Source organism: Microchirus variegatus, assembly GCF_963457635.1.
Source record: "Microchirus variegatus genome assembly, chromosome: 17".
Taxonomy (NCBI): Eukaryota; Metazoa; Chordata; class Actinopteri; order Pleuronectiformes; family Soleidae; genus Microchirus; species Microchirus variegatus.
Window position 1 is genome coordinate 22,016,866 of NC_139818.1, and position 14,718 is coordinate 22,031,583.

At 41.4% G+C, this 14,718-nt stretch overlaps 1 protein-coding gene across 1 annotated transcript in view; it reads left to right on the forward strand.

Annotated features, from left to right (window-relative positions):
- cacna1g (calcium channel, voltage-dependent, T type, alpha 1G subunit) overlaps nucleotides 1-14,718 on the forward strand; it is a gene marked incomplete at both ends in the record, with an annotated part of 267,406 nt that overhangs the window by 244,667 nt on the left and 8,021 nt on the right. Inside the window, 7 exons of the mRNA XM_083903756.1 lie at nucleotides 698-831; nucleotides 4,595-4,665; nucleotides 6,136-6,214; nucleotides 6,388-6,509; nucleotides 7,584-8,006; nucleotides 11,716-11,865; nucleotides 13,916-14,038. Of these exons, the coding sequence (XP_083759882.1) occupies nucleotides 698-831; nucleotides 4,595-4,665; nucleotides 6,136-6,214; nucleotides 6,388-6,509; nucleotides 7,584-8,006; nucleotides 11,716-11,865; nucleotides 13,916-14,038 (1,102 nt within the window). The remainder of the gene's footprint in view (nucleotides 1-697; nucleotides 832-4,594; nucleotides 4,666-6,135; nucleotides 6,215-6,387; nucleotides 6,510-7,583; nucleotides 8,007-11,715; nucleotides 11,866-13,915; nucleotides 14,039-14,718) is intronic.

A 14,718-nucleotide genomic window follows, 5' to 3' on the forward strand; every position in this document is an offset into this window, starting at 1 on the left:
TGATTAGTTAACTGCGTATGACAAAAAAGTTTTTTTGGCTTAATTCAGTTGTCTCTGGACCATTAAAGTGATACCGCTCCTGGAATCACTTCTGTGTGTTGAGCACTTAAACCCCCGTGGGTTTGAAAGTTGGCAAAAAAACTTTGTATTTCCCGTCTTCGCCGAGCTGTGCAGCTGCATTTCAAGGGGCCCCAAAGTAAAATTACAAGGTTTTCTTTTTGCAAAAAAAAAAAAAAATGGAGTGGGATTGACCCTCACAAGTGAGAGTTTTCAGCCATGGTGTCATCACAGTCTCATGTACACAGCCTGTAATGGAATTGAACAGCGTTCTTAGGAAAGTGTTATTGTTGTGGACTAATACAAACAGGCGTTGGGGTGGGAGCCTCCTCAGCTTGGGGTAATCTGGCAGTGAAACTCGTCGTATTGTTTTCACAGAAAATGACAGCACTTCGCTCTATTACATGTGTGTGGTTGATACAAAAAGTATGTACATAAATGTGTAACAGAGCACATTTTGCAAATAGCAAGTTTAGTTATAGAAGGAGTATTTTTTTGGGGAAACCCCTGGTACTGCCAAGTGTCCAAATCCTGGTATCAGATTTGATCAAACTGAAAATTGTTGTCGCATCTGTAGTAAAAGTCCATGCCTTAAAGAGATAACTCACTAAGGAGAAATGACGGATGTTTTTATGTGCAGGTGGAACCAGCTGGACCTGGCCATTGTGCTGCTCTCCATCATGGGCATCACTCTGGAGGAGATTGAGGTCAACGCGTCACTGCCCATCAACCCCACCATCATTCGCATCATGAGGGTGCTGAGGATCGCACGAGGTACGAACCCAGTCCTTCTTTCCATCCGTCCATCATTTCTTTCTTTGCGGCTGACCCCAAGTCTGAGAAAGTCCTGACTGAGCCAGACCTGGATACTCTGTAACTCAGATATTGTTACTAACAGGGTATCCGCGGGGTCTTAAAACGTCTTAAATCCTATAATTTGAATTTAAGGCCTTAAAATGACTTAAATTCTCCCCCCTAAATTTTGAGGATGCGCTAACATAAGTAGGCCACCTGTGCTGCCCGGTGAGAACCTATCAAGCACCACTAGCTAGTGTGCTGTGTGCGCGCCGCGGTGTGTTACAGCTTAGCATAGCAGCGGAGAAAACTTAACCAAAGCCCACAGCTAAGCCGAATTGCTTGCATAAGATGGGTAAGTGCAAGTTCAACGATTTGTGGCTCTAAATTTCCCTTCATGTCTCTGTACTTTTTTGCCAAATGGGTCTTAAATTGTATTCATTACGGTCTTAAAAAAGTCTTAAAAAGTCTTAAATTTGACTTGTTGAAACCTGCAGAGACCCTGTACTTAGTCTTAGTGGCACCAAATCACAACACTCTACATAGTTGGACATAAACCTTTATCAGTGGAGAGAAAAAACCAGACTCAAAAATGTGCGAACATGTTGCCTAGACAGGTTGTGGTGAAAGGAAAAATGGGGGGCAGAGAAGAGGTTGCGGGGACAGAAAGGGAAGGTAGAGACAGAAGAGAAAGACCAGGAACAGTTGTTATATAGATTGTTGATTAAAATTATAGCATAATAATGATGATAATACTGCTAGTTGTCATCGAAATTGGATCTGGATCCTGCAGACTGCGAGATGCGACAGAGATATGCAACTGTTACCACGGTCGCTGCTTGTTTTCCATGTTTGTGTGTTGTGAAATCTACACTCCAAAGCTCTGTAAACTTGGAAAATGACAATAATTTGAAATAAAATTGCGTACGACATCCCCCACACACACACACACACACACACACACACACACACACACGCACATACTCAAACTGGCCCAGCCAATGTAACTGAAAACCCGCTGGGCTTGAGTTCAAGTGTCTGTGCTCTATAGTGCGACGTCTCTTCTCAGGATGCTGTGCGTTTAAGATGTTCTTTTAAAAACAGTCTCATCTCTGGGACTCCCCTCCATGTGATTTCTGCATGGCGGGTCACTGCGGCGGTTTCGGGCAGGGTGCGAGTCGACCAGATGTCGGCCGTGAAAACGCTGAGCGAGGGGGGGTGAAAAAAGTGGGAGAAGGAGGCATTTAGAAGGAGACTTCATCGTTCTCCAGAGCTTATGTAAAACGCCAGCATCCCGAATCTTTTATTAAATTTTTATCTTCTTATGGGGTGAGGTTTCATTAGCCTCGCTAATCTACGTTATGTTAGTGTTCATTCGAAGTCACATACAGGGATTAAAAGAAAAAAAAAAAAATGTTGTTGTTGTTTTTTATGCTAGACACCGTCTTTTAATAATCCACTGTGCGTTTCAGAACGTTATGTGGCTACATTGTTATTCGCTAGCTTCAGGGCATTAACTATAGCTGTGTTATTTACTCCAAACCAAAGAGAATATAATTCACCGCTGCTAAATGTATCACCTGTGAGGACTGACCTCAAAAAATCTGGTCCCGATTTTCTTTCTTTCATTTAGAAGGATAGCAGAGTGTGAGGGAGACACATTACGACAGTAAGTGAATTACGCCGCGAGAAAGTGAGACTAGGTATGGAGGGAACAAATGAGAGGAGAGTGGGGGTAAGAGGAGACGACTAAAGGATTGATGAATAACTTGGAACCCCAAAATAGATTATGAGAAGATGGAAGAAGAGGAAGAGGAGCAACAGAAAGAATTGTGATGGAGCGAATGAGGAGGAGATAAATGAACAGAGGAGAGGAGCGTAGGTGGGCGAGAGAGTGTGCAAGTGAATCTGGAGAGAGAATAAATGGTGGAAACGAACGGAGGCGGCGGCTCAGAATCGGGAATGTCGAGAACAAGAAGCAAGGACGGATTTAGCGGGATTGGACGGGGGCTAAGCTAAACCGTCCGTGTGCTCGGTGCCGATTAACGTCCGGGTCGTAAAAGAAAAGACAGGACTGCAGGGGGAGGAAGAGGAGATGAGACAGGCTGGAGGGAGGGAGGCTCATCTGTTTTGTCTTGATTACCGAAGGTGTGTAACCAAAGTGGGACGGAAATTATCGCCCAGCCTCAGTGTTGATGTGATTTGGATGGATTTACAAATCTGGCTCCTTTATCGTAGCATTACAGTAACACACCAGCACTGGGATTCTCATATTTTTACGACATATGATCAATTTGAGGTCACTTAAAGTCCCCGTGTCTCAATGTGTACATCATGAAATACACCACATCATTTCCAGAGTCTAATCAAAGTACTTGCTTTACTACTTTTCTATGTATTTGCTTTTCCTTTTGTTACTCATATAATGGTGTCATCGTTCCCTTAATTTCCTAAATTCAATGCTAAGTTCGTACTAAAGTGGTAGACTCCCTCTTTGCCCTTCTCTCCCCCACCTCTCCTCGGGGCCCCCCATTTCTCCCTTTCACCCCAACCTGTCTCGGCAGATGGCCGCACATTTTTCTTTCTCTCCTCTGATGCCTAGTATTAGATTTTTGTGTGACTGTTCATGTTTCTCTTCTCTCTATAATATTTGTAAAGGTTTCACCAAGAAACAAGATGGTGCCAGTAGCTTTAGCATTTAAGCTAGCGCATGTCATGCTAACGCGTGAGCATAAAAGTTGTCAGACTTCATCGTTCTCCAGAGCTTATGTAAAACGCCAGCATCCCGAATCTTTTATTAAACTTTTATCTTCTAATGGGGTGAGGTTTCATTAGCGTCGCTAATCTACATTATGTTAGTGTTCATTCGAAGTCACATACAGGAATTAAAACATTTTTTTTTGTTGTTGTTTTTTATGCTAGACACCGTCTTTTAATAATCCACTGTGCGTTTCAGAAAGTTATGTGGCTACATTGTTATTCGCTAGCTCCAGGGCATTAACTATAGCTGTGTAATATACTCCAAACCAAAGAGAATATAATTATCTGCTGCTAAATGTATCACCTGTGAGGACTGACCTCAAAGAAATCTGGTCCCATCTGGGTTTTGTCCAGTCAAAAATGAAGTTTTACCTGTCTATATACAGTATATGTATATATATATATATATATATATATATATATATATATATATATATATATATATATATATATATATATTATGGCATAAGTGAGTGATGAAACTCAAGTTTCAAGTGTAGATTTACATCTACCTGCTTTATTGTTTCCTTATTGTTCATAAATCATCACCTCCACCTCCTTGAATTTAAATGCACCAATAATTGTGGTTTTGGGAGATTTTCATTCACTTTCTTGTCAGAGTTTCATTATATTGTTGTTGTCAAAGTTACTTTTTTGCCATTTTTTTGCTTGATTTATATTCGTTATCCACTCGTATTCCTGCACCCATGCCCCGTCAAAACACCAGTGACCACAGTCAGGAGGTCGTGACCTCCCTCGGGGCGACCGGACAACATGAATTTCTGTTCGCTACGAGGAAATGTGGTGACTGCACTGTTGTGCTGTAGTCTGTAAGTGAGGAGAAGGATGTGTCCTTTCCTCTGTGCCGGCTCAGGTCCCTCGTTCTGTTATGTAAGGCTGACAAATCCTACTATTGCTAAGACACTTTTTTAAAATTTCTTTCTGTGTGTGTGTGTGTGTGTGTGTGTGTGTTTCCCTACAGTATTGAAGCTATTGAAGATGGCGGTGGGGATGAGAGCTCTGCTGGACACCGTTATGCAAGCCCTGCCTCAGGTACGCCGTCAGCTCCGTTAAATAACATCCACCTCCCCTGCCTGTGCCTTCCTTCACCGAAAAAAACAAAAAAAAATAGTTGTCACCACAATCTGCAGATTCAGAAGCTGTTTCCTTAAATTACATCCCAGGAGCATCTCTTTTTTTTTTTATTTTTATTTTTTTTTTATTAGAGACGTGCTCTTTTCCGTTTCGGGGGAATCATCTTTTCCCCCATGGGCTTTTCTTTTCTTGTTCCTGCTTTATTTATTATTTGCATTTTTATTTCGACCCCTGCAAAGATTGAGAAGTGAATGTTGTTGTGGGAGGTGCTGGAGTCGGTGAATTAGATGCTGAATTGTTTAGATTTAGTGGAAAAACGACAACATGTTCCTCCTAAAGCTTGTCGGAAAGGTGATTAACCCCTCATAAAAATCCACATTTCACTCATTCACAGCGTTTTATTGCGCAACACATGAAGTTACAGTCTTAGAAATAAAAGTGCTTAGTAGAACCACATAAGGTTCTTCGGATTGTCCTCATAGGAGAACCCTTTTTGGCTAGAACCCTTTTGGAGGGTTCCACCAATAACCCTTTAAAACCCTTTATTCAGGAAAGGGGTTTTAAAGGGTTCTCTGGAACTAATGGTTCTCACTGGAGCCATTAGTGTTACCAAGCACCCTTGAAAAACCTTCAGGAAAGGGTTTTTCAGAAGCAAATGGTTCCAGGTAGAACCTCAGCCCTTGAAGAAGGACCCTTTTGGAACCCTTATTTCTAAGAGTGTACCAAAGTTTACCAACCATTTTCAGAACGTTATGTGGCTACATTGTTATTCGCTAGCTCCAGGGCATTAACTATAGCTGTGTTATATACTCCTTATATACTTCTCTGCTGCTAAATGTATCACCTGTTCCAGGTAGAACCTCAGCCCTTGAAGAAGGACCCTTTTGAAACCCTTATTTCTAAGAGTGTACCAAAGTTTACCAACCATTTTGTTTGTAACGTTGAACCCAGATCACAACAAGCTACTTATTTCTGCCTTATTTCCATTGTTTGCGACCAGGAAGCAGTTTTTGCAGTAAAATTGCGTTATTAACTACATAAATAAGTAGAATGGAACCCAACCATGTCTGCGTACTTTATCATTTTACCTCGCAGGAACGTTTGCGACGGGATATTTTTCATGCTCAACACAGCTGTGACCTCACATCTGGAAGATGCTATTTTTTGTTAATGTTACATTTTTGTAACATTAAGCACACCATATATAATAATAATAATAATAAGGCTAAAAACCTGTGGCTAAAACTGCAAAATGACCCCCAAAGTGAAGCTTCGTCACTAGGTTAGATGGAAAACGATTTAAACAGCAGTTTAGAAAAGCTTCTCTGGAATGAGCTGTTTGTTGTCCGTGTATCGTTGGTATATTTTGTTGTGGACTTCTGTTCTCTGGAATAATGGCGGCCTCTTCCTGTTGTCTTGTCCCTGCAGGTGGGGAATCTGGGTCTTCTCTTCATGCTTCTCTTCTTTATCTACGCCGCGCTGGGAGTGGAGCTGTTTGGCGACTTGAGTAAGCTCATTCTCGTCCGCCGGTTCCATCTCATCTGCTGTTAATTGCTTTTTTTTTGTTTTTTCTCGAACTCCCACCTTTATCGATCTGCGTAACTGCGGCTCGTAGCTAACGGAAAAGTTGCAGTTATTTTTCGTGGCTGATTGTTTCGATCTCCTCCTCCTCCTCCACAGTTTGTGACGAGCTCCACCCGTGCGAGGGTCTCGGACGCTACGCCACGTTTAAAAACTTCGGTATGGCGTTCCTGCTGCTTTTCAGGGTTTCCACCGGAGACAACTGGAACGGCATCATGAAGGTGAAAGCAATCGTTTGTCAAGAATTCTTGGTCATGACGACATATGGTCAGTTTAGTGGTCGACTCCCAATTTACTGTCCCCTGTCTTCCCTTTCACCACAACCGGTCTAGGCAGATAACTGCACATTTTTGAGATTTCTTCCTTATGTTAAAACGTACAGTATATACAGAGGTTATAAGAATGCGCTATAGAGTGTCTCATATCATTTTTTTTTCAGCACAAACTATAGACAATCTGATGAAAAATGTCCTTCAATTTCACCAACTATATAAACACTATATAAAATGTTTGAAATCGGATTGAATTTGTGAAATCTGGAAATACGTCACAGGTTTAAAGTTCACTTCACCCACTACTATGTTAAAAAGTGCAGTATATAGAGAGGGTATAAGAATGTTATATGGGTTTGTTTTAGCACAAATTATAGGCAATCGGATGGAAAATATCCTTCATTTTCACCAACGATACAAACACACCTGAGCAAACAGTACTCAAAATGTTTAAAATCAGATTGAATTTGTGAAATCTGGAAATACGTCACTGTTTTAAAGTTCACTCGGCTCGTTTTTATCAACAAAAAGAAAAGAAAAACAGTTGATTTTGTGACCCCTGTTTTTCCTTTCAACACAACCGGTCTAGGCAGATAACTGCACATTTTTGAATCTGGCTCTGTCAGAGATTTCTTCCTTAACCCTTAGAATACAGAGCATTTTGGCTGCTTTTTTTCCCATTACTATGTTAAAACATACAGTATATACAGAGGGTATAAGAATGTGCAATATAGAGGTATTGAGGCATTATAGCGCAAAAAGTACTCAAAATGTTTCAAATTGGATTGAATTTGTGAAATTTGGAAATAAGTCACAGCTTTAAAGTTCACTTGGCTCATTTTTATCAACACAAAGAAAAGAAAAACGACTCAACAACACATAAGATGCGTTTTTAAAGCCCACGAATATACACTTTCATTACAGAATTCAGTCAACAGAATTTTGCTAAATTATCCAGTGTTTTAATCCTAATCTGCTTTGTTCTGTTGCACTCATGCAGAGTTCTTGCTTTTTTTTTTCCAGGACACATTGAGAGACTGCGCCCAGGACACCAACACCTGCTACAACACCGTGGTCTCGCCCATCTACTTCGTGTCCTTCGTGCTCACCGCTCAGTTCGTCCTCGTCAACGTCGTCATCGCCGTCCTGATGAAGCACCTGGAGGAGAGCAACAAGGAAGCCAAGGAGGGCGCGGAGGCCGAGGCCGACCTGGAGCTGGAGTTCCAGATGGACGGCGGCGACTTGGCGACGCGCTCCCCCCAGCTGCACCCTCTCGCGCTGGGCTTCGACAGGTCCAGCTCGGGCGGCTCCCCCTGGAGGTCGGCGGGAGGCGGGGACAGGGAGCGGGAACGGGACGGTCCCATGGACTCGCCCACCGCCGACATCACCAGAGACTCTGTGGACATCAGAGACGACCCCCCACCGTGCCTGGACCCCCCGCTGGAGGTACGGAATCTTTGTTCTTTGACTGTGGTTTTCTCATCGTACCTCATAAAACTTTGTTTATGTTTGTGTGACAATACTTAATAATTAACCCCTTAAGTCCGACTGAGAAAACTACCGTTGTATTCATCCGCTATAAAAACGTGTTCTTGTTTAAAGGTGCATTATGTAATAAATCTAAACCCATAAATATTTGCATTAAAAAAAATATTTTGCAGCCTGCAAATCATGTTTATGTTTTGAAAATCACGCTTTGGCATGTGGCGCCACCTACCGCCGCCTACCGATCATTGCAGTCAGTAGAGTCTCAGCTGACGAGCAACCACGGGTTGCCAGTTACTTCAGAAAAACGAAACTTAAAAGACCTCGGTATTTTCAATTTGAATGTAGTAACCGTTTTTGGCCACATTCTTACATATGGCACCTTTAACTGTTGCTCTAAAGTTAAGGTCCTAATGCTCAGAAAATTATGCTAAATGTTCATAAATGGCTTTTAAACTTTATTGGGGCCTCCTTTTCGAAGGTTTTAGTAAGGATATCACCAGGCGGACACTCAATTTAACACAACTAAACGCATTCTTAGTGAAAAAGTACAGAAAGTACAGTCCAAAGTACGTCTAAATTACACATAATGTGTTTTTTTTTAATGTTAAAGTTAATTAAAAAACATAGAAAACACATTCACACACAACGTCTCAATCCCAGACTCCACACGTTCACCCTCCCGTTATATGACAAATGTCCTGCAGTCACTTCCTGCGAGGATGTCCCCGATGACCTCTCTGCGTCACTGGCCATTAATTCTGACTCGGGTCCAAAAACCATTAGTTAATTTTCTGGCCCACGCTGAGGGACGCTCACCGAGGAGGTCAGATCATGATCGGAAATGACGGATTCCTTGAGAGAGGAGAAGAAATAACCGTGTCCCGTATGATGTAAACAAACGATAGTGAATAAAATATAAGTGCTAATATGTGTTCGAAATCAAGGTCGTATTTAAAAAGGACAGCGAGACGAGGTTCTTTAGATTATTTCAGGAGATTAAACTTCACCAGGATGGACTTAAGGATGTCTGTCAGACAAGTTTTAATTTTAAAGATTGAAAAGCGAACGTCCTGTTTGTTTATGAACAGTCCCAGTTGTGCACATTTGCTTATTAGAATGTTTGTTTTTATTAAAGTCACATAATCAAAAACACACATTCAGACTGGGGTTAGATGTGAAACTGTCGGAGGAAAAACATCCGCGGAGACAAAAGACTTTAGACCTGCTTTTAGGGCTTCTTGTTTGGGTTTTGGGAGTGCATTAGTCTACTTATACCTCTAAAACTCTTTTATTAAGTATCTTAAAGAGATAACTTGAGTAAAAGTACACATATTTGACCAGAAAATGACTTTGGGAGAAGTTGAAGTCACTTTTTTAGTAAAAGTAAAAGTATACAATGAATAAAAGTACACACTGAGTAAAAGTACGCAACTTATTTGGAAATGTAGTGGAGTCAAAGTACACATTTTATTTAAAAGTACACATTTTATTTAGGAATGTAGTGGAGTAAAGTACACAGTGAGTAAAAGTACACAATTTATTAAGGATTGTAGTGGAGTAAAACTACACAATGCATAAAAGTACACAATTTATTTAAAAGTACACAATCTATTCAGGAAAATCTTGTCGAGTAAAAGTACACCATTTGTTTAGGAAATGTAGTGGAGTAAAAGTACACAATGAGTAGAGTAAAAGTGCACAATTTATTTAGGAATGTAGTGGCGTAAAAGTACACAATGAGTAAAAGTACACCATTTGTTTAGGAATGTAGTTGAGTAAAACTACACAATGCATAAAAGTACACAATTTATTTAGGAATGTAGTGGCGTAAAAGTACACAATGAGTAAAAGTACACCATTTATTTAGGAATGTAGTGGCGTAAAAGTACACAATTTATTTAAAAGCACACAATTTATTTAAGAATGTAGTGGCGTAAAAGTACACAATGAGTAAAAAGTACACAATTTATTTTTAGGAAATGCACTGGAGTAAAAGTAAAAGTTGCATACAGATAACAATGTCCTACTGACGTACAGTAACAAAGTATTTGTACTTCATTATATTAACAAAACACTGGGTGTAAATAGTAGTAATAGTTGAATTTAGAGTCCTCACAACTACTCGAAGATTAGTGTCTGTGTGTGTGTGTGTGTGTGTGTGTTCTTGTACTTGCGGCATCCTGAGGACCAGTGAGGGTTTTTAACCAACAAAGTGAGGTCATTTTTACGGAGTGAGGACATTTTGGCCGGTCTTCACTTTGTTTTCATTGAAATCACTTCCTTAGGTTGCTATAACATGCTATACTCAATTTGTCCAAAAAAAAAAAATTTGATTTTCAAATTTTGGACGACAGTATAGTATGACTTTTTTGTCAAATTTTGGATGAGCATTTTTTTTTTCAACTTTTGGATGACATAGTATAGTATAATGTTTTTGGCAAATTTTGGACCAAAAATTTAAAAAAAAACAAACAATCTAACAAAGTTTTCCAGCCCTTTCTGCACTGGGGCTCCACCTGCAGACACTTTATGGTACTGCACCCCAGTAGTTCTTTGTAGATGTCGTTCATGAAGTAGATATTTGTAATTGTGTTGATTTGTAAAGTGTAAACGCTGGTCCTCACTTTGTCAGCACTTTTACCCGGTCCTCAGTATGCCGCAAGTACAAGAATGTGTGTGTGTGTGTGTTCTTGTACTTGCGGCATACTGAGGACCAGTGAGGGTTTTTAACCAATAAAGTGAGGTCATTTTTACAAAGTGAGGACATTTTGGCTGGTCCTCACTTTGTTTTCATTGAAATCACTTCCTTAGGTTGCTATAACATGCTATACTCAATTTGTAAAAAAACCAAAACATTTTTGTCAAATTTTGGACCACAAATTTTGGGTCAAATTTTATTTTCAAATTTTGCACGACATAGTATAGTATGACGTTTTTGTCAAATTTTGGACAAAACATTTTGGGTCAATTTTTTTTTCAAATTTTGGACGACATAGTATAGTATGATGTTTTTGTCAAATTTTGGACCAAATATTAAAATACAAAAAAAATACATTTTATGGTACTGCAACCAGTAGTTCTTTGTGGATGTCGTTCATGAAGTAGATATTTGTAATGGTGTTGATTTATAAAGTGGAAATGCTGGTCCTCACTTTGTCAGCAACCCAGTCCTCAGTATGCAGCAAGTACAAGAATGTGTGTGTGTGTGTGTGTGTGTGTGTGTGTGCGTGCCAGTCACAGAGAGGTCACAGTGCCATGGGAAAGCTGGACCACAGGGTCTTGTTGTTCACTCGGACGTCTATTTCCAGACAGAGGGGGGGGTCTTTTTTTCTGAGGATAGGAAATAGAGGTCTCACTGTCGTCGTCATTATCGTTGTGTTTACCCTGTGAGACATTATCAGTCGTTCCTCTGCTGCTCCTCCTGAACATGCTGCAGCCTCTTCTGCAGCTGTACTGCGGGGCTGCAGTGACCCCTTGTGGTTATTACTTGTAGTGAAGTGATGATAGTGTGAGATGGTGTTAAAGTCTTCCTGCTCGATTGTGTGTGTGTTTAATCTTGTTTGTATACATGTCTGTTTCTCTTCTCTTTCTCTGTGAACCATTCTTTCTCTGACTTTTTTTTTCTGTCCCTGTCGCTCTCTCTCTGTCTCTCTCTGCATTATCCAAGTTTGTCCAGCGGAGAGCGCTGTTTGACTCGGTCTCCCTGGTCATCCAGGGTTCAATGGAGGGCGAGTTGAGTCTGATGGACAACCTGTCCGGCTCTATCTGCCACTTCTACGCGCTGCCGCCCAAGTCCAGCAAACGCAGCAGCGACAAGGTCAATAAATAATCCCCCCCCCCCCACTGTGACCACTCACCTCCTCCATTGTTTCCTCCATTACGCTCTGTGAACATTACCATGAAAAAAACCCCCAAAGAAACCACAGAGAAATGAACATAATTATGCTTTTTTTTTTTTAGGGTTTGTCGTTCATTTCCCCAACAATAACGTGTGATTATGAGCATCTGCGGCGTCTTAACGTCGAGTTAAACCAACTGGCTAATGGAACGGTGATAGAAAAAAAAAATGACAATAACCACGATTTAAATTGGTCTGTTGTACGTTTAGCTTTAACTATACTGTTTTTTTCGGCACCTGAGATGCAGTTTTCACATAGAAAAATTAGTGCCGGGCCCGTTGCTAATGCTAATGCATTTGTCACCGGTTTGGACGTGTTTATAGTAGCGCTGGGCAAGCTAACGGCGTCAACGTTAGCGCACGTCGCGTTCCCATGATGACTTACCGGAAAAAGACGTGCGCGATGATGTTTACGTGACTCCAGGTTGTTAAAACGAGTCTCTAAAGTAACGCTAAACTTTAAAAACAGAGGCACACATACTCAGTACACTGGTGCGCTGGTTATTTGTAGCGTTACTCTTTTACGTTTAATAAACAGACTACTAGCGCTACTAAAGGAGCTAACTGGTAAACGGTGTCTGGACTCCAGCGCCGCGGAGACTCTACTGACCAATCATCGCGGTCAGTAGAGTCTCAGCTGCCCGAGCAACCACGGGTTGCCAGTTACGTCGGAAAAACGAAACCTAAAAGACATCGGTATTTTATGTTTGGACGTGTTTTTAGTAGCGCTGGGCACGTTAGCGGCTGTTAACGTTAGCGCACTACGCGTTTCCATGACGACTGACCGGAAAAAGACGTGCGCGATGATGTTTACGTGACTCCAGATTGTTAAAACGAGTCTCTAAAGTAACGCTAAAGTTTAAAAAACAGAGGCACGCATACTCAGTACACAGGTACGCTGGTTATTTGTAGCGTTGCTCTTTTCGTTTAATAAACAGACTACTAGCGCTACCAAAGGAGCTAACGCAGCTAATGGAGCTCACTGGTAAACGGTGTCTGGACTCCAGTGCCGCGGAGACTCTAACTGACCAATCATCGCGGTCAGTAGAGTCTCAGCTGCCCGAGCAACCACGGGTTGCCAGTTACGTCAGAAAAAAACGAAACCTAAAAGACATCGGTATTTTATGTTTGGACGTGTTTTTAGTAGCGCTGGGCACGTTAGCGGCTGTTAACGTTAGCGCACTACGGGTTTCCATGACGACTGACTGGAAAAAGACCAATCATATCGGTCAGTAGAGTCTCAGCTGCCCGAGCAACCACGGGTTGCCAGTTACGTCAGTAAAAAACGAAACCTAAAAGACGTCGGTATTTTTGAATTTTAATGCAGTAACCGTTTTTGGCCACATTCTTACCGATGGCGCCTTTAAATCCATATGCCGAATGTTGCATCAATTGAAGGCGCTTCACTACATTAGCTTTGCAAAAAAAAAAAAAGCCTCTTTCTAAAAGGCTGCAAATTGCTTTGAGACGTCGTTACCGGGACCTCTCCTCCTCCTCCTCCTCCTCCTCCTCCTCCTCCTCCTCGTCCTTTTTTCGGAGACCTTTTTCCACCGAGCTTCTTTGTGCGTGCACAGATGGCTCGTTTTGCTCGTCGGAGGAGCTTTTAGCCTTTTAAACCCGTGCAGATAGACACTGCTGGAGGCTTGTAAACAACGATTTGTTGTGTGACATTTAGCTTTCATAATACAGTACATACACATACACACACTTCTTCTTCTTCTTCTTGTTGTCTGCTTGTTTGTTTCTGTAAACGTTTCATCTGCATCTTGTTTGTTTTCCTTTGCTATCTCCAAGTATAAAAAGATGACATTTTTGTACCGAATTTTTTTAAAACTGCTTTCCCTCTGCTGCAACCACACTGGTTGCGTACGTCGTTTTCAAACATGTATCGTATGTGCGTAACTGTCCTCCTTATCTCTGTGTGCGTTTGTTTTTGTTGCTCACCGGCCGTTGTCTCTTCCCTGCCTAGATCCCTCTAGCGGAGATGGAAGCTCTGTCTCTGGCCTCTGAGAAATCCTGGTCCCTAGCTCTGACCGACGACTCGGCCCCCGACGATTTTAACCCCCTCTTTCTAAGCAGCCTGGAATGCAACGTACTGACAGTTTCTTCTCTTTCTCTTTTCTCCGTCGCTCTTCCTCCTCTTCCTGCAGTATCTTTTTTTCCCTTTTTCCCCCCAGGGGTTGCTTCCAAAGCCACTTGTTCCCCCCCCTCGCACTACACTCACACTATATGGAGGTTTGATTTTGACAGCGTCTTAAATTAGCTGTAACTCTGTGGAGCCCATTTTTTAACGGCACATTATTACTTTGAACGCTCGCTCCGTTGACTCGAAGCAGAGGTCAAAGAGTCCGCTAGAAAAAATGAGAATGGAGCTTTCAGTCATTTATCTGCGTCTGCTGCAGTGTCCTCTGGACCGGCTATTTTTTAAATAACAGCTTTAAAGTGACTCTTTTTTATCTACCGGCTAAGTATTTTACACCAAATTTACAGAAAATGTAGTTTATGTACAGCTCCACCTCACCTTATCTTACCTAGGATTTATTAGCGAGGGGATTTAGTTTCAAGTTGGAAACTGAGATGAGTTTTCTCTGGTTTTCTAATGATAACCTAGAGTCACTAAATTTATAGAAACCTTCCTGGAGTAAGAAGATTTAGTCAGTGTAGAATTTCTACTTTTACAAATGAGTCATAGCATTGTTAGCTTTAAGAGGAATAAGCCATAGATATAGAGCTATATTTGGTCAGATTAAACAAATATTAGTATTAAGGCTA